General features: G+C 51.0%; 1 protein-coding gene across 10 annotated transcripts in view; it reads left to right on the forward strand.

Moving 5' to 3' along the window:
• The window catches only part of RIMBP2 (RIMS binding protein 2), a 325,711-nt gene that overhangs the window by 278,807 nt on the left and 22,787 nt on the right, over positions 1–24,117 (forward strand). For 5 of the 10 annotated variants that reach the window (XM_061384505.1, XM_061384508.1, XM_061384503.1 and 2 more), the window contains 8 exons: positions 669–1,481; positions 6,299–6,450; positions 7,445–7,906; positions 8,946–9,089; positions 12,125–12,283; positions 15,152–15,859; positions 17,401–17,518; positions 21,065–21,130. In XM_061384505.1, the coding sequence (XP_061240489.1) occupies positions 669–1,481; positions 6,299–6,450; positions 7,445–7,906; positions 8,946–9,089; positions 12,125–12,283; positions 15,152–15,859; positions 17,401–17,518; positions 21,065–21,130 (2,622 nt within the window). The remainder of the gene's footprint in view (positions 1–668; positions 1,482–6,298; positions 6,451–7,444; positions 7,907–8,945; positions 9,090–12,124; positions 12,284–15,151; positions 15,860–17,400; positions 17,519–21,064; positions 21,131–24,117) is intronic. The other 5 variants (XM_061384509.1, XM_061384507.1, XM_061384513.1 and 2 more) reach the window with 3 other exon arrangements.

Raw genomic sequence — 24,117 nt, forward strand, 5'->3', positions numbered from 1 at the left:
ACATCCCCTGGGGTATTGTTTGTTTTTCTCTTTCTGACTTATTTCATCTGAATGACAGACTCTGGCTCTATCCACATCACTACAAATGACCCAACTTTGTTCCTTTTTATGGCCGAGTGAGATTCCATTTTACATTTGTACCACATATTCTTTACTCATTCATTAGAAGTCGCTGTATAGCACAGGGACCTCAGTTCGATGCTCTGTGATGACCTAGAAGGGTGGGGTGGGGGGCGAATGGGAGGGAGGGTCAAGAGGGTGGGGATATATGTATACATATTGTTGATTCATGTTATTGTACAGCAGAAACTAATACAACATTGTAAAGCAATTATACTTCAATTAAAAAAAGAACAGGTCCCTGCCCTCCCAGACCTTCCTCCTGATTGGGAGAGGTGTACACAGGGGATGATCGTGGTGTGGTAGGCACTATGGGGGAAAGACACCATGACTGATGGGGTGGCAGATGGCAGGTAGTGGGGTACAGACACAGGGTAGGGGGTTCTTGAGGAGGTGATGTTGAAGAGGTTCCTGGAAAGAACTGAGGAATCCACCATAACCCCATTGCTTTCCATATGGTCCCCTCGGGGGGAGGTGCAGACTCCACAGCAGGACCTTGGGGGCCCCCACGGGATGGTCGGGTGTTAACCCTGTCCCTGGCCCCACAGGGGAGCTTCTGGATGGGCAGCGGGGCCTGGTGCCCTCCAACTTCGTGGATTTCATCCAGGACAATGAGTCTCGACTGGCCAGCACGCTGGGTAACGACCAGGATCAGAACTTCATCAACCACGTGGGCATCAGCTCAGAGGGGGAGAACATTCTGGACCTCCACTCTCCGACGCTCACGGACTCCAGCCTCGCCGACCACGGGGCGGGGACACTGGACGTGAACATCGACGACATCGGAGAAGACATCGTGCCTTACCCTCGGAAAATCACCCTCATCAAACAACTCGCCAAAAGTGTCATTGTGGGCTGGGAGCCCCCGGCAGTGCCCCCGGGCTGGGGGACCGTGAACAGCTACAATGTGCTGGTGGACGCGGAGACACGCCTGAGCCTGGCGCTGGGTGGCAGGACCAAGGCCCTGGTGGAGAAGCTGAACATGGCAGCCTGCACCTACCGCATCTCCGTGCAGTGCGTCACCAGCCGGGGCAGCTCGGATGAGCTGCGGTGCACGCTGCTGGTGGGCAAGGATGTGGTGGTGGCTCCCTCCCACCTGCGCGTGGACAACATCACCCAGATCTCTGCCCAGCTGTCCTGGCTGCCCACCAACAGCAACTACAGCCACGTCATCTTCCTCAACGAGCAGGAGTTGGATGTCGTCAGGGCCGCCAGGTACAAGTACCAGTTCTGCAACCTCAGGCCCAACATGGCTTACAAGGTGAAGGTCCTGGCCAAGCCCCATCAGATGCCCTGGCAGCTACCCCTGGAGCAGAGGGAGAGGAAGGAGGCCTTCGTGGAGTTCTCCACGCTGCCTGCAGGTGAGCCCTCTTTCTGGGAGGGGTCCCCTCAAGGGAGGGGACACCAGGATGTCACCCTGTGCAAGTGGAGGGGCGGGATGGGGGAGCAGGAGGGGAGCTTCAGACAGCCAGTACTGTCCTGGAGCATCCTTGGATCAGCTGGGAAGCATGAAATACACGCATGAGCCATGTATGTGTGTGTGAGACAGAGAGAGACGGAGGGCAAGGGAAAGAGAACTCTGATTTTGTTGATGGGCTGTGTTGTTGGACATATTTAATGCTTGCATCTGTAAGAGACTCATCCTACAGACAGGAAGCAAAGGGAGCATCCTAGGGGGTAGGAAGGTCTGTCTTCCTAGGGCCACCGACTCCTGAATACGTGCTCACTGAAAGGAACAGAGAAAGGGGGTGCCTGTAGCACTCTCACAATTGTTCTCTCTCTCTCATTTTTTCTTTTCATCTTCGTTTTTTTTAAAAAATATTTATTTATGTATGTATTTATTTATGGGCTTCCCAGGTGGTGCTAGTGGTAAAGAATCTGCCTACCAATGCAGGAGATGTAAGAAATGGGGATTCAATCCCTAGGTCAGGAAGACCCCCTGGAGAAGGAAATGGCAACCTGCTCCAGTATTCTAGCCTGGAAATATCCCATGGACAGAGGAGCCTGGCAGGCTACAGTCCATGGGGTCGCAAAGAGTCAGACATGACTGATCATGGACATGCACACACACGCACACACACAAACACACACGTGCACACACATGCACAGATGCACACACACACATGCACACACGCGTGCACACGCACACATTATTTATTTGGCTGTGCCATGTCGTAGTTGCAGCATGTGGGATCTAGTTCCTGGGATAGGCTTGGAAACTGGCCCCCTGCACTGGGAATCACTGGATCACCAGGGAAGGCCCTCATTTTTTCTTTTGATATATATATGACTGTAGAAGACATGAAGTTCCATTGTGGATACAATTTGGGGTTCCGGACACCTCTGTCTGCTAGGGAAACCCCACCTTCCTCCCTGACTTCCCAGCTGTAACAGGAGGAGGGGTGCTCCCCTTTCCAGTCCCCCACGTACTCCCTCCAGGGAAACCATAAAGAGATAGGATGAAATGGATGAGCCTGTGGGGTCTTCCCATAGTGTGATTTATTCGGATCCTACAGCTGTTAAGGGTCACCTCCATAAAGTTCCATCACGCTCATCTTGGCTGGGGTGCACATATTCAGGTGGCCAGAAAGTTCACTTGGGGTTTTCCATAAAATCTTAATGAACATTCTGGCACACCCAAAAACAGGCAGCCCTTCTGAGCTGGGCCCAGGGTGGGACCCTGAACTCTTGAGAAGAGCAGCCTTCCTGGAGCAAAGAAGGTCATGTCTGCAAAAACATTCGAGGGCTATTTTGATTTCTCAATGGCCTTTTTTAGTCCTGTGATGTTCACAGAATTCCCTCGAAACGTCTGTCTGGATACTTTCCTTGGATTTGTCTTCTGTGATTAATTAATCCAGCTCTGCCCAACTTCAGTTGTCAGGTCAGTTTTACAAACAATTCAGTGGTTCTCCAGGATCATTTCTACCAGCTGCAGAAAGCCTAACATCTAATGCAAGGTGGGCCCTCCATTTTGCAATGGATCTGCTTTTTAGTGCATGTTGCTCTCCGCTCTTTTTGAAACCCATCATCAACTAGAGTCTGACCTGTGCATATATGCTCAGTCATTCAGTCGCATCCAGCTCTTCTGTAACACCATGGACTGTAGCCCACCAGGCTCCTCTGTCCATGGAATTTTCCAGGTAAGAATACTAGAGTGGGTTTTCATGCCCTCCTCCAGGGGATCTTCCCAACCCAGGGATCAAACCAGCATCTCTTGTGTCTCCTGCACTGGCAGCCTAGGGTAGTATAACCTACAAAGAAGCAAGGTCAGGGGCAGTTGGGACAGACACTGTTTCAAGGAGAAAGTGGGTCTGAGCAGGAACTGATTTATGAAGGGTCCATTCATTCATCTTATAAGGTGATGTTGGATTGCCTGCCTATGAGGATGTTAATTGCAGATACAGTAAGTCCCCTACGTTTGAGCCTTCAAGTTGTGCACGTTCAAAGATGTGAACGTGCGTTCAAATGTCCAGTCATGTAAGTTAGTCCTGTGTCTGGCACACATTGTCACATGCGTGCACCCTCTACAAGTGGGCGTACTTTTGTGTACTTTACAAGCACTGCATAGAGGACAGTAGTACAGTGTCCGTATTTCCAGTCCAGGATGTCTGGAACCAAGCTGAACAGCAGCGGTGACATAGCTGGTACTGCTAAGAAGCGCTAAGTGGTAACAATGGAAACAAAAGTGAGAAAGATTGAAAGTGTGAATTGAGGTGAAAAGATAGCTTGTCCTCCATCTCCTATTGCTGACAATCCTTCAGCTCTACACTCTCCCACCTCCTCTCCCTCCTTCAGTCAGTAACTCTTCGTGTCTGTCTACTGATGCCAGCTGCTATACAGTACTACTATACTATTCAAGGTACTGTACTATAAGATTAAAATGCTTTATTTTCTGTGTTTGTTATTTTTATGTATTATTTGTATGAAATGTATTATAAACTTAGAACAGCACAGTACTGCATAGCTGACTATGTTAGTTGGGTACCTAGGCTAACTTTGTTGGACTTACGAACAAACTGGACTTGGGAACGTGCTCTCAGAACAGAACTCGTTTGTATGTAGGGGACTTACTGTGCAGACTGGAGCTATTCATTGATTCCTGCCATGAAGTCTTATTGTCAGTGCTGGGGGTGAAGAAGTGAGAAACACCAAATCTGGGGACCCTAGGGGCTCCAAGGAGAAGAACATCCATTAGGACAGCCAGGAAAGGCTTCGTGGAGAAGCTCCCTGAGATGGAGAGATATGAGGACCAAGAGGAAATAACGAGCCCAGGGCAGGATCCTGTAGGTCCACACCCAATTCCTGGGTGTCCTAGTTAGCTTAGGCTGATATAACAAAGTTCCATAAACTGAGTGGCTTATCACCAACAGACACTTATTTCTCACAGTCCTAGAGGATGGAAGTCCACGACCAAGGCCTGGGCAGACTCAGCGTCTGGTGAACCCACTTACTGGTTCATAGACGGTGTCTCCTCCGCATCCCCTCCTGGTAGATGGCACCTTGTTAATAAGGGCACGAATCCTGTTCATGGGACCTCCAGCCTCGAGACCTGATCACCTCCCACAGCTGCCTTCTGTGAATGCCGTATGCATTTGGGGGGACACAAATGTCCAGTCAGCCCATAGCAGACTGGCTCCTCTGCCTGCCCAGAAGGAAAGGAGTTTCAGTCGTGAAAATGACACAGGTGATAGGCAGGAGGTGTGTGGTTGGACCAAACGCCCCCACGTGACAGACAGCCACCTCTGGGCCAGTGGAGGGATGGGATGGAGCTGGCAGGTCACAGATACTCAAGCCTTCCCCACTCAAACAACCCTGGCTCTCCACTGTCATTGCTGTGCTAGTAGAAGCAGGCGTCCAGCAACCCCCAGACCAGTTTCAGTTCTTGACTACACCCTTAAGAATAATGAGCCGTCGTCACGTTTGAGTGGACCATCCAGGTAAGATCTGACTTCTGAACCCAGTTGCTCAGCAGTTCGGAAGCCTTGCATCACAGCGCATTGAGGGTGGAGTCGCATTATGGACTGCAAGGACAGCCAGGCTTCCAACACATGACAGCTGAGCAGCTTCCCTCGAACCTTAATTTCCTCATTTGCAAACGAGGATGCACTAACAGTCCTGATTCACACAGGACTGTTGTGTGAATCAAGTGATGTCAGGTGTCCAAAGTGAGTAGCAGAATGAGCAGCAAGTAGAAAAGCTTCAGCAAAGAGCCCTTCCTCCCTTATGCAGAAATCCACAGGGCCGCAGCAGGGTCTCAGAAGAGGAGGCTCACAGCCTTCTTCCTAGAAGTTGCACATTTCTTTCCAAATATAATGCTATAGTTATAGGACCTTTGGGGCTTCTCAGGTGGCTCAATGGTAAAGAATCCTCCTGCCAATGCAGGAGACAAAGGAGACTCAAGTTCAATCCCTGGGTGGGAAAGATCCCCTGGAAAAGAAAATGGCAACACACTGCAGTATTCTTACCTGGGAAATCCATGGACAAGGAGCCTGGTGGGCTGCAGTCCACGGGGTCACAAAGAGTCAGACACAACTTAGCAACTCAACAATGACGACACAGGACTTCTGCACCAGACCTAGAGGCAAGGGAGCTACCTGAGGGTTGTAGGGCAGACGGGCAGCCCTGCTGTCACCAGGAGCCACTGGGAAGGACCAGTGATGTGACACCTGTCTCCTTGTTGCTTGAAGTAGCTGCTCAGGACTTTCAAAGAGACAGTCTCAGCTGATCGGCTGGGCAGAGTGTGTGTGGAGTTGGCATCCTGGTGGCTTCATCAGACTGCCTCTCTCCAGCTTCTGGTTCCATCGTCTCTCTAGAGGTGGCGAGATGGGTGCTGTGTGGTACAGTTTACTGCCCTCAAGTCCTATTGAGAGAGAGAAGGAGGGATGGGGGGAACTGGAGGGAGGAGGGGACAGAGAGAGGGGCAGTGGGGGTCTCTTGCCTCTGCAAATGCTGGGACCTTGTGGCCGACTGGCCAGGCCAGAGTTGCAGTCTAGTAGCAGTCTAGGAGCTGCTACTTCCTGGCCCTCCTGCTCCGATGTCACACTTCAGATTCTCCCTTGTCCCCTGGAGGCTGTAATGAAAGGTCTCGTTCCCAGGTGCCATTGGCTAGTCAGGCATGGTAGCAGCTTGCCTGCCAGGGGGTCATGTTGTGAAAGCTTCTCTGCCTCTGTCCTCCCAGGTCCTCCAGCACCCCCACAAGATGTTGCCGTCCAAGCTGGGGCCACCCCAGCCACCGTCCAGGTCTCCTGGAGGCCGCCTGCTCTGACGGCCACTGGGCTATCCAATGGAGCCAATGTCACCGGCTACGGCGTGTACGCAAAAGGGCAGAGGGTGAGTTTTTATCGGGGCGGTGCTCACATCCAGGCCTCCCGGCCACCACTCACTACTCAGCGAGGGGTGACCCTCCCTCTCTCCTCAATCCTCAAGACCCACAAGCAGTTACTAAGCATCCGCTACACTGTCATGCCAGGCCCAGTTGCAGAACACAGAGAACCTCCATCCTTTTTTGCTCCATCCTCTTCCCAGAATATTCTCTGCCCCCCTCCCACACTGATTACCTGCCCCACTCTGCTGGTAGACCCCTTTCTTGTTCTCCCCTGGGTACCAAAAATTCACCTCTCTTGAGTCCCACAACATCAGGGCCCCCTCAATAGATGATGGGCTTGCAGATTCCACCAGACCTATTCTTGGCGAGATGTAGTCTTGTCCAAACGCCTTGGAAACTCTGCAGGATCCTTAATGCACACCATCGGGCAGCCCCTAATCTCAGCCCCCATCCCTGTCCTGGCACATGAAATAGACAGGGCTGCTTTAGGGGGGCAGGGCCTGAGCAAGCTTCTGTCCGTTCCCCACCCTCCCCACCCTGTTTCCCTATACGGCTGGGAGGTGGTATATCAGATGCACCCGAGTCTCTGAGCTCATTTTGTGGAGTGGCTGCTTTAGGCTGAAGGCCCCCTCTCTGATCCCTGCTCCCCTCCCCAAAGGGGCCACAGATATGCCTCCACCACAGCCGGAAGCCCGTCTTTCGTGGCCTCCCCATGGCATCTTCCTTGAGCCAAGCTTTGCTGGTAATGAGCCTAGTGTTCTGATTCCTCTGTAGCCCCCGCATCTGTTTCTAGGTTGGTTCTAGACGTGGGAGAAAAGCATGTGCTCAGCTGTCCCTCCAAACCGCCAACATCTGGGTGGGAACGGGGGCTCCATACGGATCTAATTTGCAGACTGTGCAGCGCGGTCTGAGTTGGATGTTCATGGGAGGCCCAGGAGGCATCTGGGGGGCCTGGGGCGCTGGCAGTCCCCAAGCCGAGCCGGCTTTCTCTGTTCGCAGGTCGCTGAGATCATCTCGCCCACAGCAGACGGCACGGCCGTGGAGCTGGTGCGCCTGCGCAGCCTGGAAGCCAAGGGCGTGACCGTGCGGACCCTCTCTGCCCAGGGCGAGTCCGTGGACTCTGCCGTCGCTGCCATCCCCCCCGACCTCCTGGTGCCTCCAACCCCCCACCCGAGAACTGCTCCCACACCGAAGCCATTAGCAAGTGCCGGAGCCCCCGAAACCAAAGATGAGCACCTGGGTCCCCACGCCGCGGTGGACGAGGCCTGGGAACATGGCCGGGCACCCACCCCAGCCCACGGGCACCTGCTGGAGCCGCCCGGCCTGCAGGGCTCGGGCCCCGGGCGACGGTCACCCTCTCCCAGCCGCATCCTCCCGCAGCCGCAGGGCGTCCCGGTCTCCACCTCCGTCGCCAAGGCCATGGCCCGGGAAGCCGCGCAGAGGGTGGCCGAGAGCAGCAGGGTAAGGCCAGGTGTTTTCCTCACTGGTTCAGCTGCCTGCAGAATGTGGTTCATCCCCGCAGCCCACCTGGGATGGAATCTCCCATCTGCACCCTGAGTGTGTGCGGAGAAGTGCCTCAAACACCCAGCCCCCAAGAATGGCTGCCTTGACTTGGGAAGAAGGATGCCCTGTTTATCTGACTGCATCTTAGGTCTTATCCTGATGGAATCAGGATCCATTTCATAGATATGGACCTAGAAAACCAGAGGAAATGGTTATCTACCAGCCTGGCTTAGCAAAGAGGCTAACAACCCACAATCCGGGTGGTCTCTGCCCGGGGATTTGAGAGGTGCCTCCTGGGAGTCGGCCTGGGGACTCATCCTCCTAAACAAGGGTCACCTTCTGGCTCACTCACTTCAGACTTCTAGCTGTGTGTGTGTGTACATACACAGACATACATACAGGTATATGTATACATACATACACACACAGAGACACTTATATACACATATGTATACATACATACGTGTTTCCCTGGTGGCTCAGATAGTGAAGAATCTGCCTGCAATGTGGGAGACTCAGATTCAATCCCTGGGTTGGGAAGTTCCCCTGGAGAAGGGAGTAGCAACCCATTCCAGTAATCTTGCCTGGAGAATTCCGTGGACAGAGGCTACAGTCCATGGGGTAGCAAAGAGTCAGACACGACTGAGTGACTAATACAGGTATACGTACATACCTACATGTAGAAGTGCAGGCACATAGATATATTTGCCTGCCTGTCACTCAAAATTGCCTGGGTCCTGGGGAGGGGGAGTATTTGGATGACAGTGGGACCACATCCCAGGTGAAATGTGCGATGAGATGGAAAGTTGTAGGAAACACCCGTGAAAGGATGCAGGCAGCAGAGGTGGAGCTGAACTAGGCCATGCCCTCCTCCTGCCTCTCTCTCCCTTGGGTGAATCCGTCTCCCAGGGTGCCCAGTTCATCTGCTCCAAGCCGGAGGTCAGGGCCCCAAGGTCAGGTGGTCTCTGCCCTGATGCCTCCCCTCTCCTCTCCCAAGTTAGAGAAAAGGAGCATCTTCCTGGAGAGGAGCAGTGGACAGTATGCAAACTCAGACGAGGAGGACGGCTATGAGTCCCCGGACGTCAAGAGGAGGGGCGCATCCGTGGATGAGTTCCTGAAAGGCTCGGAGCTGGGCAAACCGGTGAGTGCTGCCCACCCCCCTCCCACCATGGTGGCTCCCGGTGGGAGGGGTTCAGGTCCCTGCACGCCCTGGGTCTGTGAGAAAGATAAAGGAATACAGACCTTTATCTTGTGGGTGACAACAATCACAGTCAGTCTGGAGAGTTTAGACTGAATGGTGCCTGTGCATTTGTGACCTCACTGGGGGACAATTTCAAAAGTCTGTATGTGAGCCTTTTGCCCTCCCAGCTGCCCTGAGGATCCATCCGTGGGCTGATTTTGTGCCTCAGCTGAGTCTCCAGGTGACTACCTGGTCTCAATGTAGGCAAAACCTACCATTTGTTTCTTTACTTTTGTTCATCAGGCAGATGTGTGATGTGCATTGGCTAAGTGCTAAGCATCATGGGAGATTCAGAAACTGAAAGGTCCATATCCCATCCTTGGAGGGATGCAATGTCAGGGCTTCTCCTCCCAGACAAGGCTCACAAGTGACAAATCCGTCCAAGATGGGTTCTGTCTCCAATTTCTGATCATGCCTATTCTAATGAAAATGTCCTTGAATGGTGTCAAGCCCCAGTCCTGGGCAACAGGGAAGGGTGGGGCCTGGAGAGTCCTCAGATCTTGAGACAGCAGAGTGAAGTCCTCTCAGTTGTCAGATCCTCAGTCCCCTCAACACACAGCTCTACAGCAAGGCAGTGTCACTACTTCCGTGAGAAGAGGGCCTTGGAATCTCATAGATTTGGGGTCACTTCCTGGTTCTGCCACTGCTAGCAGGCAAGTGACTCAGCTTCTCCAATCATCAGGTTCTTTATCTAAAAGATTAAAATAATTCTGCTTGTATTCATGGAAACACAAGAAACAGAATGCCCAACTAATAATGACTAAGACAACAAAGACATTTCATTCTCCCATATCACAGGAAGCCTCAAATAGGAAGCTGCAAAGTTGATTCAATTGTTCAATGGTGTTCCAGCTCTGTGTTCTTTTTTTTTTTTTTTTTAATTGAAGGATAATTGCTTTACAGAATTTTGTTGTTTTCTATCAAACCTCAACATGCTCTGGGTTCTTAATCTTCCATTCTTTTGACCTTTCTCTCATGGTTATGAAGTGAATGCCATAGCTCCAATCGTCACACTCATGTGCCAGCATCCCAAGAAGGATGGAAAGAAGGAAGGAGGGAGGGGGTTTTCTCCTCAGGCACATCTCTCTTAACTGGTAGAAAAACATTTTCCAGAAGCTCCATCAGACTTCTCATCTCACTGGGTAGACCAGGGTCATGTGCCCACCACCAAGAGATTCCTACGAATGTCTTATCCATGATAAATTTGGCAAACAATAGACACTTACTTCCATCCCATGAGTTTATTACTAACTCATCATTGGGTTTGAATCAAATGAGACTGCGTTCTCTAGGGGAGTTCCTTCCCATTTGCTTTGGGAAGCCCTCATTCTAACCAACCTGATGTTTGTTTATTCATCTAAAACCAGTTCACTTTTATGTCTTCTCCAAGGCACTTGATTGAAAGAAATAGGGCTGGAGCAGGTCAAATGATGCTGCACACACTTCTCAGACTGAGAACATCCAGGCCACCAATCTGAGGGCTCAGCTGGGGTGGGACCCCTGGTGGGAACCCCCCTCACTGGGCACTCACACTGCTTCCCCATATCTTTATATAGAGGAGCAATTGAAACCATTTTTTAAAGTTTTATTTGTTTCATAAATGAGCAGTTCCCCCCTCCCCCCATTTTTTGGCTGTGCCACATGGCATGTGGGAATCTTAGTTCCCCAATCAGGGTTCAAACCCATGTCCCCTGCAATGGAAGTGCAGCATCTTAGCCACTGAACTGATAAGGAAGCCCCTAAGCTGGATGTTTTTAATAAACATGTCACAAGATGCTATTAAATACACTTGTCTTGTCGCCCACCAGGAGAATAAAGAAATCAATCTTCATCAACACTGTCCAGCAGAAACAGAATAGCTCTGTGTGTGTTTCAAAGTCAAAAGTCAAAGTGTTAGTTGTTGAGTGGGATCTGACTCTTTGAGACCCCACGGATTGTAGCCCATCAGGCTCCTCTGTCTGTGGCATTCTCCAGGCAGGAATACTGGAGTGGGTTGCCATTCCCTCCTCCAGGGGATCTTCCCAGCCCAGGAATTGAATCCCAGTCTCCCGCACTGCAGGCAGATTCTTTACCGCCTGAACCACTGGGGAAGCCCCCTGTGCATGTTTGGGGCTCATAAGTTGGAGCTCATAAGGTGTGCTATATGAGCTGCTGGAAACATTCCAAGCTGCTGAGGGAGGCACTTGCTTTGTGGATGGGAAGGGGCTGCTGAGTTGGACCCGCCCCTCATCCCAAACCCCATCAGGGCGGCTGCTGGTTCAGTTTACGCATTAGCTAGCAAGCTTACTTTTCCTTGCTCTTCTGTTGACCCTTTCCTCTGTACCCAGGCTTTTCACCAAGCAGCCCCAATGGCAGGTCTTCTCCAGTGTGGGTGGCCAGACTGGCCACAGAGTGGGCACGCCACACAGGGGGTCCCACCCCACCCAGACCAGGCTGTTCACCAGCAACCCAGTGTGCACATGTGTGAATTTCAGACTCCATGTTTTTCTTACAACTCTTAGAGACACTTGTTAGTGCATATGCCCGTTTGCCCACCACCCGCCACTGTCTGCTGCACGACCCTAGATGCAACATACATACCCGTCCCTGAGCCCTGCATGTACAGCCTCTCACTTGAGCCTTTGTCCAGCCACTAAGTTGAAGAGGCTGCCAGTCCCCAAAAAAGTGACGTCTTCCCATGTGTATTCTGTCCTGCCCAGAGCCCAGGAGGGTCTCTGCCTGCCCCTATCTGGACTTGGAGTGGGAATGCCTGGTCTGGTCCTCTCTCTGCCATCCCGGCTCCCCATGAGCTCGGGGACTGTGATTCCCTCCCCTCCGGAGTGAGCAGTTCTTACCCAGACATGTCCCTGAGCTCGAGAGTGGGCAGAGCAGGGGAAGGTGTGGGACTCCATGTGTTGGAGTCGCCCCTCCATTCACATCCCCTTCTCCTGCCCCAGCCGCACTGTTGCCATGGAGACGATTACCACACGGAGAGCAGCCGGGGGTCTGACCTCTCGGACATCATGGAGGAGGACGAGGAGGAGCTGTACTCTGAAATGCAGCTGGAGGACGGGGGCAGGAGGCGGCCTAGCGGCACATCCCACAATGCCCTCAAGGTCAGTGTGGGGGCGCTGCCCCCCCCACCGCCGTCCCCACCGTCCCCCATCCCTGTTCCTTTGGGGGGCTGTGCAGCTGGCTCCAGAGGGGCCTTGCCCGGCAGGCACAGTCCCCAGATTTGGATGGGCTTCTCTTGCTATTGAATCTGCGCTCGGGCCAAAAGTCTGGGTGAAGGAGTCTGGAAGAACCCACTGGGAATCCCTGGGTCACCCAGCTCTGTACTAAGAACCCAATCAGAAAGAATAGAACGGAGAAGTTTCCACCCCCAGTCCCAAACGCCTGGCTGCGTGTCTATCTGCAGAGCAGCAGGCCCTAGGAGGGCAGGAGCCTGTCTCTGAGTCAGACTGGAGATGGGCAGCTGGGGAGTCGGGAAGAGATTCTTTAGTGGAATTGACCGAGGTGGACCCTGCTGGACGGCTGGAGGGCCAGGGAGAGGGGACCTTAGAGGAGGTTGGAGGAGGGTCAGTCGACCTCTTGGGGTCCACACACAAGCCCCTTCTCAGACACCTCCCACCAGGGATCCCAGGATCCTCTGCCTCTGCCTCTGAGGTAGCCTTCAGCGAGGGGTTTGATGGGGGTCACCTTGATGGAGATCGAGCTGGAGGCCCCCATAGACCCCACCCCTGGGGTGCACCACCATCCTTGTCTGGGGAGCTGTGTGCCACTGCTGCCGCCGCCCACTCCAGCTGGGTTTCTGATCACTCGGCACAAGCTGGTCACTCTGAGCACCAGACCCTCCGCCAAGCTGGGGGATGAGAATAGACGTGGCCTCCGAGCTCCAGCAGCTGCAGGCCTAGCCGGGGAGACAGGTTGGGCCTTTGTGGGGGTTTTCAAATGAAAAGGGCCTTGGAGAGAAAAGTCCCATTGGGGGATACAGTGCCTGAGCCCAGCCTTTCTCTGGGAACACGGAGCCACGCAGTTTGAATGGTGGACAGAAAGCAACATCCAAATCTGGCTGCCAACTCAGTGCCCACTTGCATAGAGCAGACTGACTTATGTTCTCCCAACAAAGGCGCCCGGCAGGGCCTTGGAGACACTGTCACCAAAGAACATGCCAGATCCCTATGCAAACTCCGCATGGTTGCAGCCCCTGCTACCCCCACTGGCTGACCCCCTCGCTCCTCCCCTGAGCCACTGTCCAGCAGGATTCACAGTGACCTTTCATGGTGGAGGAAGGCCCGAAGCTGCCCGTGGTCCAGCTTGACCACCCCTGCCTTCCCACACTTCTCTACCGCTGGGCGCTGTGACAAGGCAGGTGTCTGCCCCTGCCCCCCACCACCCTTGGCAGCCTCCCCACTTCTTATGGAGGAAGCTTCTGGGATGCTCCTTCCTGCCAATTGTTAGCAAACAAACCAAAGGTCACCTTGTTTTTCCCAGGGAAAAGGGCTAGTTTGTAAAATCACCTACGTCCTTCCCCCACCAGCCCGGCCCCCCTTAGAGCAGCCGCAGGGACAATCGGACCTTCAGGCAGCGGGGCTGAGGCTTACTTCACTTCGTCCACAGGGTTCTGACAATTTTTTTAAAAGTCAGGAGACTTTACAGGCCGATCTGGGCCGCCGGGGCTCACCTCCCCTTGCGGGAGTCCCACGGAACCCCGTGCATCCCCGCCAGGCTCCCAGGGCTGGATCCCTGCTTCCTCATTGCCCTTCACCCCAATGTTCCTAAACCTCAGGGTCTTAATAGCAAACGAACGAAGCGTGCACCATGCTCCTCGTTTGGCGATCTTGTGGGCTCTAAGCCTGCTAAAGACGCTGCGCTGGGTAAACCCACCATGTCCCCTTGTGCCTGGGACACACCGAAAGGCGGTTGGGGCGGGGCGGGGGCGGGTGTGTTGAGGTGAGGGCAGGGCAGCAAATCTTGATATTTCTCCGCAACTCAACTCTAATGCGCACGCACGGAGGCCCATGGGAGGAAAGCTGAGCGCAAGGCTTCCTGGAGTCAGTGAGGTGTCCCAGGAGGTATGCCCAGTGGGCTGGCCCAGCTGGAGCAGAGGATGGGTGTGCGGGCCATTCCTGGAGAGAGAATCACATGTCAGGACAGGGAGCGTGGAGTGTCCACCCTCGGCCTCCGTCTGGGTGGGCCAGCCCTGAGCCCCTGCTGCCCATACTGCTGGGGACTCGGCTCCTCTCTCCCAGCCTTGAGGTCTGGGGTCTGGAAGAGAGACTGACAGGCCCCTAAGCCTTTGCAGATACAGGCCAAGCAAATGACTTTGGGTCGCTGAGTGCCAAGGTCCCCCGGCTTCACACCCTTCCACTTGAGCCGGGAGAGAGCCATAGGTAAGAGAGCATGGACGGGTTTCACAGGATGCTGAATGCTTTCAGGGACAAGCAGAGTTGAGCGGCGTGGCCGGGTGGGGCCTCCTGTGTTGCGAATGGCCTCCACTCACCGGCATCCCGGGGCAGCTACCTTGGGAGTTTCTCAGGGTGCAGCCAGCGGCCAGTGAACTCAGACGTCCCCGGCCTCTGGGCACAGCCATGTCACAGACCCTAGCGCCTCGGTCAGTGTGAAGCCTCCTGCCTCCATCCTCCCCACACCCGCGGCCCAGCGGCCTCTCTTTCCTTGGTTTGGCTGCATGGCTAGTCCTGACGGCGTCGGGACGCTCCGCGTGCGCTCGGCCCCCGGCTCCGGCCCCATCCATCTAACCCATTCTGTTTTCATTCCAGAGCCCCGGCCAGAGCATGCCATCTGCCCCCACCCCCACCCCCACCCCCTGCCCCACCACGAGTACAAGCATGCTCTCTCCCTCATGGCCTCGGAGACTAATTCTCTCTGTATTTTCTTTCCTTCCCTCTGCCCTCCTTCATATGCGATCATACACTGACTCCCGGCACCTGTGCTAACACACCAACCCCCGCCCCCTCCTTAAGGAGTGCTCTAAGAATAGGACCACTGAACGTGCTTTCTCGGAGTTGCCCGAGTATCCCCAACAGACCCACCACAGTAAGAGACTTTTCAGTATCCCCGAAGTAGCGGAGGAGGATGGAGAGCCTTGTGAGTTCCTGCACAAGCAGGGCTTAGGGGCCTCCTCCAGGGTCAGGACCGGGCTGGCCAGAGAGCCCAGGCCCGCCAGGCCCTGCCGGGGGCACGAGGCCCTCCACGGCTCCTGGTACCCCACGAAACCCAGGGGCCCCCAGGCCGAGGACTTCATATTCGAAGACAGAGGCTGTCGGTTCAGCCGCGCGGCCACCAGGAGCCCGGACAGCGGCCTGGACTGCGGCAGCGAAGAGGAGGAGATGAGATTTAGTTTCCGAAGCCCAACTGCCCAGTGCAGCCCCGGCCCCGGGCACTGTCCTTGTAGGAGGAGCCTGAGGCCCCTGCTGGCCCGGCGCCGGACGCTGACACGGCAGAGCAGCATCGAAGAGGATTTTGGGGAGCCAGTGGAGCCCGGCGACGTCGTCAGGAGCGATGAGCCCCACCCGAGCCCAGAGAGGTCCACCCCCAGCAAGTACGGCTGGGATGAGCCCACGGGCCGCGAAGATTTCCGAGATGCCTGGAAGAAAAGCATAAAAATGCCCGACAGTAGGGCCATTGCCCGACAGGCCCAGCCTCCTCCCCGGGTTGCAGACGGCCCTTTGGTGTGTGAAGTAAACCTCCCGCTCACATCCGCTTGCCAAACCAATCCGTTTTCATTCTCTCACCTTCTTTCTTTGTTTTGGTGTCCGTCCCGGGCACTCTCTCTGCTGGCTCTTTCTCGTTTTTCCATGCATTTTTGATTTATGAAGCTTCCCAATCTTTTCACCATGCTGATGATTTCTTTACTTTGCTTTAGAATAATGATCCCTTCCCCACCTCCAAATCAGTGATGATTATGGCTGCTTTAATTAAAGGACAACTGAATCTAAATTTTAATTAAGGGTTAGCTGAACTCTGATTCTCCCAAAGTTTGGCAACACGTACTTTTCAAAATGAATCGTGGGGATGTATTTATGACTAACTGGTATTGCTTACTAGGGTTTTTCTCTGGTGGTGGTTTTGGTTTTGGGTTGTGATTGGTTTTCCAGTTCATCCATAACTGGAAAAAAGAATGGAGAACAATTATTGAAGAAGTCCACCTTTGCATTTGTTTCCAAAGGTTTTTTTTTTTTTTTTTTCCCCACGTTTCTTTCCTGAGAGCAGTTTTCTGAATGAGATTTTCGATCATCAGCTCTAGACACATCCCCAGGCCTTGTCTTCCAGGCTTGTGAGTGCTTTTCAAGAGTAGGGATTCCTTCAAGGCTTCATTCATCTCTATATTGTGTCCTCTTTTCAGAACATTTGCTCCTGTCATGCTGAACTTTTCCATGAAAACACAGGTGAGACATCCCAGGGCGCCAGGCCTTGGGCTTGAGCCGGTGCAGTTTGTGACGTGTCCACTAGAGGGCGCCGACCCACAGTTTACCGAGTCACCAGCAAACTGCAGCCCACTTCCTGTTCAGACTCATTTCTGAAGCTCCCAGCCCTGATTCATTCCGTGTCCCTGAAAACTTCCTGAGTTAAGTCACCAGTGAGCTGGAGGTTTTGCTTTGATTCTCGCATAGGATGCGAACCTTTAGTACGAATCAGAGGCAAAACATCCATAAAGGAAAATAGTTCGGGTTAGCCCTGAAACGTGAAGGTTTGGAAGTCTTTGGAATAGCGTCAAGACGGCGCCATGAGTTTCAGAGCTGGTAATGCACAGAAACTTCTGTCTTTGAGTTTTCGGTAACCTCGCACACAACTTTGCCCAAGCAGGACATTTGGGAAATGCAGTGTTTTTCCCACCTTTGGGGTCACTGGAGGAGGGCAGACTGTGCTGAGACTAGAAAAGAGGTACCAAAGGCGTGACGAGTCTTATCTAAGCCACTCTCACTATGGCTCAAAATACTTGGCTTCAGCAGCAGCACCAGCAACAAAAAGATGTCTCCCGAGGGGTTCTCTCCCTCGCCCCCGCCCGGAAAAGCAACTGTGCTGTAGAAGACGGGGTGCCTGGGGTGAGCACTCTTTTTCTCTTCCAGGTTATTCAGCTAACCTTTCAGTTAAAAGCTAAGTTTAGTTGCCTTTAGAGCTTCTGCTTCTAAGTTGAATTGATTTGGCTGACTTAATTCTTTTCTTCCCACGACTGGCAAGACTGATGACCGTGTCATTGTTTTGTCTTTAGATTTTAGGAAACCCGGTGACCGCAGGACGGGCTGATCGGGCGGATCACGTGGGCCGGAGGTTTTCCCACGGCAGTGCTGGTTCCCACAGGTCCCGGCCAATGATGGTCCATGCTGCGGGTTAGTGAGCCGGATGGAGTCCTCCATCTTTCTTTTAACCAGAGCACATGGCTCAATCTAAACATTTTTTAAAAAATTATTAGGAATAGCATTTTCAACTAAATACAGAAGACACTTGGTTATTTATGGCAAAAGAAGGCAGAAACAGAACCAAATAAATGGAACCTAAATTTAAGGATTCTCAAAATATACTGACCTTTGAGGTCAGTCTTCTCCCTACAATTTTTTTTTTTTTTAACTGCAAAGACTGCCATCCTAAGCATGGAAGAGATGATAATGGGCCATCTCCCCACCTAGTTCATGCTCTCCTGAAATGCTCATGGTCAGAGCAGCAGAGACAGGGATGGGTGGTTGAACTCCAAATACCTAAAGGAGCCCCCAGCCAGTGGAGAGTTATCTGTATGCATGAAACACTTGGGCAACTGGGGTTGAAAGTTATGAAAAAACAGCAGGAGGCCTGAATGTGTGCCCTGAACTGTGTGTTGACCCTGTCCATCTGGCCACCTCCTCGTGCATGAGTCATCCTCAGGCATCCAATTCCATTCTCTTAATTACTTTTTGGAATTCAGCCAGCCGTGCTGAAAGCTGTCATTGTAGTCATTCTCATCAATCCACTAAGAGGGGGAGCGTGGCCGAAGGTCAGACGGGAACCTTTTTATTACTGGAATGAACCCCGGCATAACAGTTCCAAAAAGTATTATACGCAAGATAATGGAATCTGGTAATCAGCACAAATAAACTAGCTTTTTGTGAAAACACACACACACACAAAACAAAGCAAGAGACCCATTCATGGAACAGAAGTAGTTGAGAGAAAAACATTGATCTGGTGAGACAGGGCTCAAGGAAAGCAGCCCTTGGACAGTCCAGACACCTGGAAACACAGCCCCAGTCCGTTTAAATAGCTAAGGTTTAAAAGACAGTTGGGCTTTGTTCACATCAGCCAACAATAATTAAAAACTTTATGAACCAAATCAGATCCCCTGAAGTTTTCTCCTCCTTCTAGATGTTTCTTTCCCGTAGAACCCAAACAATAGGGTAAAATAGTTTCTTTTTCCATCTTTACAGTTTTTAGAATGTTTTTATTTTTATCAGTGAAAAATTCTATAGAATGTTAAAGGACCTTTAAAACAACAGACTGTTTTCAGTTAGGCTAAAAAGTAATAAAATAAGCTAAAAAATAAAATCAGCTGGAAAACACTGGTTTCACATATTACAGACCCACTAGCAGAATTCTGCATATACTGCATGGTGCTTAGTGACTCGGTCGTGTCCGACTCTTTGCGACCCCATGGACTGTAGCCCACCAGGCTCCTCTGTCTGTGTGGATTTTCCAGGCAAGAACACCAGAGTGAGTTGCCGTGCCCTCCTCCAGGGGATCTTCCCAACCCAGGGACTGAACCCAGGTCTCCTACATTGCAAGCAGTCAGATTCTTCACTATCTGAGCCACTAGGGAAGCCCTTGTGTATACTAAGCCTACATTATTTTTGAGTGTTGTAAACCAGTGTCACATCACTCAGATCTTCATTTAATTTGTGTATAGTTGCCCCTGTAACAATTACTGAGGTTAAGTAGGATCTCCTGGCTTGTAAAATAAAAGACTTGTAAATAAGAGTCTTGAGGAAGGAGGTGAGGACCAGTTCAAGACCGTTCTTCCTGTTGAATTTGGTTCCTAAGTGCTCATTCGACTGTGACTTTAATGAGTGAATGCTCGTTACGTGAACCGCCACTGTTTCTGTGGTTGAAGTTTAATGTCCTGGCGCTGAGAAGGGGTGTCCTCTGGAGGAGGCCTTGTGGGTCTCCCACTCCAGTCTCCTAGGACAGAGAAAAGTCTACAGGGCTGAAAATTATGGCGCTACAAATTGTCAACTGGGCAAGGAAGTAAAGGAAAACATAAGTGGACCCACAGTCTCCCCATCAGAGTCTTGGACAATCCTTCAGGTGGATTTGTCTTAAGGGAAAGAATGCAGAAGGCTGCACATGTCTTAATTTTAGTGAAAGACACTAGCTAAGTTAGTAGAGGGCTTCCCTGGCAGCTCACCTGGTAAAGAATCTGCCTGCAATTCAGGAGACCCTGGTTTGATTCCTGGGTTGGGAAAATCTCCTGGAGAAGGGATAGGCTACCCACTCCAGTATTCTTGGGCTTCTCTGGTGGCTCAGATGGTAAAGAATGTGCCTGTAATGCGGGAGACCTGGGTTTGATCCCTGGGTTTGGAAGATCCCCTGGAGAACGGAACAACTACCCACTCCAGTTTTCTGGCCTAGATAATTCCCCTGTATAGTCCATGGGGTCTCAAAGAGTTGGACATGACTGATTGACCTTCACTTCACTTCAAGTTAGTAGCAAGAGAGTAATACTGTGGTAACACCTTCACAAAGAAAAAAAAAAAAAAGCCTCAATAATAGAACCCAAAAAAGTGTTAAATAAATCCATGATAGAATTTCTTTCATTGTACCTGATCTCTTAGCATGGAGCAAGGCAAGAAAGCATAATTATAAAGCATAATTAGTATCAATCACTTTATATTTTCATATACATATATTCACAGACCAAAGAACCTATTATATTTTCAAAAGACAAAAATGACTCAAAGAAGAGGAGAATCATGCCCCAAACTCTAGGAAGTGCTTGGTCAGTGACAAATAGGCGATTTTCCTCTAGTCTCTGTTTATTTAGTTATAGTTTTCCTGTGCCAATATCAGTAATTAATACTTTAGAAATCTGCCAACTCCAAAAATATCCTTTTCTTTTATGGAGAAACTCCCCTCCTACATATATTTTTTAATAAGCAATGCATTCACAACTAAAATATATTATACTTTTAAATATACTCTGGATTTCCTTAATTAAGAAAACAATGCCCTTCCTGATTTAAAAAGATAAAAATTATATAGTTCCATATCTGGTAAATTCTAAGTCATATAATTAGCATAACGAAGGCCTCATAATCTTAATCAATGACCCCAAACAAGGATTTCATTGGATTTGGTTTCTTCCTGTGTAATTTTTGGTCTTTACATTTATCTAGTTATTTACCTGACAGATGAAAAGGCTCAAGGGTGTACCCATCTGAAAAGAAATACCACATCCTAGAGCATTCTGCTCTTACTGGTCGACTGTGAAAATCTCCATTTTCCTCCCATTTTCCAGGTTATTTTGGCCACTGAGCTTACATAGCAAGGAAATGCAGCACATTTTCTCTATATCCAGATGGGAAAAGTTAAAATGACTTAACTAAATAAACAAAACTTGACTCTCTAGAAAGGAGACTCGTCTCCCTGGGTTTCCCTGTAAGGAGAAGAGGAGCAGCTGTAAATTATGCTTCATAGGCAACCCACTTTTTCTCTGTAGAAATTACAATGGAGAGAACAGTGGAGGCAGGTAGCCTCAGGTAGTGAGGGAAGAAGTTCACTTATAGAAGACAGTGCTTATTCTGGCAGCACAGGAGGATTCGGGAGCCAGCAGGGGCAAGTCAGGATCTTCAACTTTGCACGTGGTTTGCAGACCCTTCTTCCTTCCTGACAAAGACCCCCTCCTACCCCAGGCCAGGATATTCCACATCAGGGCAGAGGGAGGAGCATCCACGCCCAGGTCAGACCAGCAGCTGGCGGTAAGTTCTTCCTTGAGTCTAGCCTGCCCCCAAGAAAAGGAAGGGCCTCCCAGTCACTCCAAACCCTGTGAAGCTGGGTTTGTGTGGACACATTCCATGGAGGCCACTGTTCTCTTCCCATGAGGTCTGATTCCATAAAGTATCTAACACACCTTCTCTGGAGGAAACACCGTGACATCATACCCACACTTCCACTCATATACACCAACTCCAAGTGCTCCAACCACTTCCACCCCATCCCGGCTCCTCCCTGCAAACCAGAGAGAGATCCTGTAATGGTGTGGGTGACTGCCTGCTGTTTTCACTGAGCATGGTGCTAGCCTGAGATCCTCTTGCCGGTCTCCCACTTGTGCTTGGTGTGATTTGGGACTTAAAGACGTAGAGGCACAGTTGTCTGCACATCACGGTGCCTGAACTTGAGCCAACTCCTGAGAGCATGTGAATTGTAGGAGTAACTCAAAGGTCTTCCAGAGTGACAGTGACCTACCCAGTCCTCCCCTTGTGAACTTGCCTGTACGTTCCAACTCCACGATCATCACATCAACTTAGTCAAGGAAGCCCTGGGAGTCCTCTGGGTGGGTGCAACCACAGTTGTAGCCACAGTGCTCCTTCAGTGACTTTTCCCTCAGCTGAAACAGCACCCACTGGGTCACACTGCTGTTTTGTTAAGTTCCTTCTGCAAAACTCCCAAAGTTACCCAGCTGAATTGAAAACATCCTTCTCATGCTGCTAATGGTCTTCTCTACCATCAGCCACGAGCATGAAAAAACCACTGCATCACTACACATACAGAGACGTCACAGGTCACGAGATGGCGTACCATTAGCTTCGTGCTATTTAATTTAGAGAACATTTAATGACTAGGGGGGCAAAGTATGAGACCCTCTCATTGACCGTGTGTGCGTGTGTGCTGTCGCTTCAGTCATGTCTGACTCTGTGTGACGCTGTGGACTGAAACCCATCAGGCTCCTCTGTCCTTGGGATTCTCCAGGCAAGAATATTGGAGCGGGTTGCTGTGCCCTCCTCCAGGGGATCTTCCCGACCCAGGGATCCAACCTGTGTCTCTTACGTCTGCCTGCTTTGGCAGGCGGGTTCTTACCACTGGCACCACCTGGGAAGCCCTCTCACTGACTATAAACAAAATCAAAACTGGTGTGAAGAAAGTAAGGCCGAGCTGTTCAGTTTTGTTGCCTTTGAGCTTCCCTGATAGGTCAGTTGGTAAAGAATCAGCCTGCAATGCAGGAGACTCTGGTTGATTCCTGGGTCGGGAAGATCCGCTGGAGAAAGGATGGGCTACCTTCTCCAGCATTCATGGGCTTCCCTGCTGTCTCAGCTGGTAAAGAATCTGCATTGACTATAAACAAAATCAAAACTGGTGTGAAGAAATCAGTAAGGTCGTGCTGTTGACTTCTGTTCCCTAGCAGAAGCGAAGTTACTGAATGTTTAGATTATCTTGGTATCCTAAAAGAATCCCGAATTCAAATAATGTTAACAGTTCACTGCATTTTAAAGACCAACCTTTCCTGCAGTTAAAGTGCTTTTTTATTTTTCAACTGCCTGTTTCTGCTGGTGGAAGCAGCCAAGACTCTGGCTCTCCCCACACCCTCTGTGTCCCCCACACAGCTTTGACATCCTCTTATCCCACCTCCTGTGCTCCTTGTGCTGGTGACACAAATTTTGACCGGCTGTTTGTCCCACCCCTACCCTCCTTTCTGACGATTGGAGTTTTTCTCATTTGCTTCCCCGCTGATGTTCTGAGTCCTTCTCAGTCCTTCTACAGTCCTTATACTGTAGTCAAAACAGTATAATTCACTAGCAGATGTTTGTTCTCTCTATATGCATATTAATAAATGTATACATATATAGTGAGATATATGCATGTCTGTAACGACATTTAATAATGTTGTTGATGTTCAGTTGCTCACTAATGCTCATCTCTTTGTTATCCCATGACTGCAACATGCCAGGCATCCCTGTCCTTCACCATCTCCTGGAGTTTGCTCAAATTCATGTCCATTGAGATGGTGATGCTATCCAACCATCTCATCCTCTGCTGCCCCTTTCTCCTTTTGCCTTCAATCTTTCCCAGCATCGGTGTCTTTCCCAATGAGTCAGTTCTTTTGCATCAGGTGGCCAAAGAGCTTCAGTTTTAGCATCATTTCTTCCAATGAATATTCAAGGTTGATGTTCTTTAGTATTGACTGGTTTGCTGTCCAGGCACCACAAGCACCACAGTTCGAAAGCATCAATTCTTTGGTGCTCAGCCTTGTAATACATACGCATATATACTAGGATTTCAAAAGAATCGTCTTTAGGAGCTCAGTGGTAGGCGGACTTGAAACTCAATTCTTCCAGGAATTCATTAATTCATTGTAATGCATTCATTGCCACTTACGTATTTGGAGCCAAGTGAGCAGCTCAGTCACCTGTATCAAACTTTGACAGATAGGCAAATACATCTCTTAACATCCTTGTGCTCTGGCTCATCTGTTAATGGAAACCTAGAGGGTCTCATGCGAAGAGTTGACTCATTGGAAAAAACTCTGATGCTGGAAGGGATTGGGGGCAGGAGGAGAAGGGAACGGCAGAGGATGAGATGGCTGGATGGCATCACTGACTCGATGGACGTGAATCTGAGTGAACTCCGGGAGTTGGTGATGGACAGGGAGGCCTGGTGTGCTGCGATTTCATGGAGTTGCAAAGAGTCAGACATGACTGAGTGACTGAACCGAACTGAGAGGGTCTCTGGGTCTCTATGCTTGACTCCTGAACAGGTCCTTCCTAATCCCTGGGACTTGGCCACCCGTCACCCGCCCCCACAACCAGCGCTCAGACCAGTCCTGCCCAGGAGGTCATTGAAACACAGTCCTTTATCTCTCGCTGTCTTCACAAGCAGCACACTTACACTCACCCTGCTGCCTACGTTTCATACTAGTTATTAGCTTTTCAAACCCATCTCTGTCGAGGTGATCCATTTTTGCCTGCAT

Source organism: Bos javanicus, chromosome 17 (genome assembly GCF_032452875.1).
Source record: "Bos javanicus breed banteng chromosome 17, ARS-OSU_banteng_1.0, whole genome shotgun sequence".
NCBI classification, from domain to species: domain Eukaryota; kingdom Metazoa; phylum Chordata; class Mammalia; order Artiodactyla; family Bovidae; genus Bos; species Bos javanicus.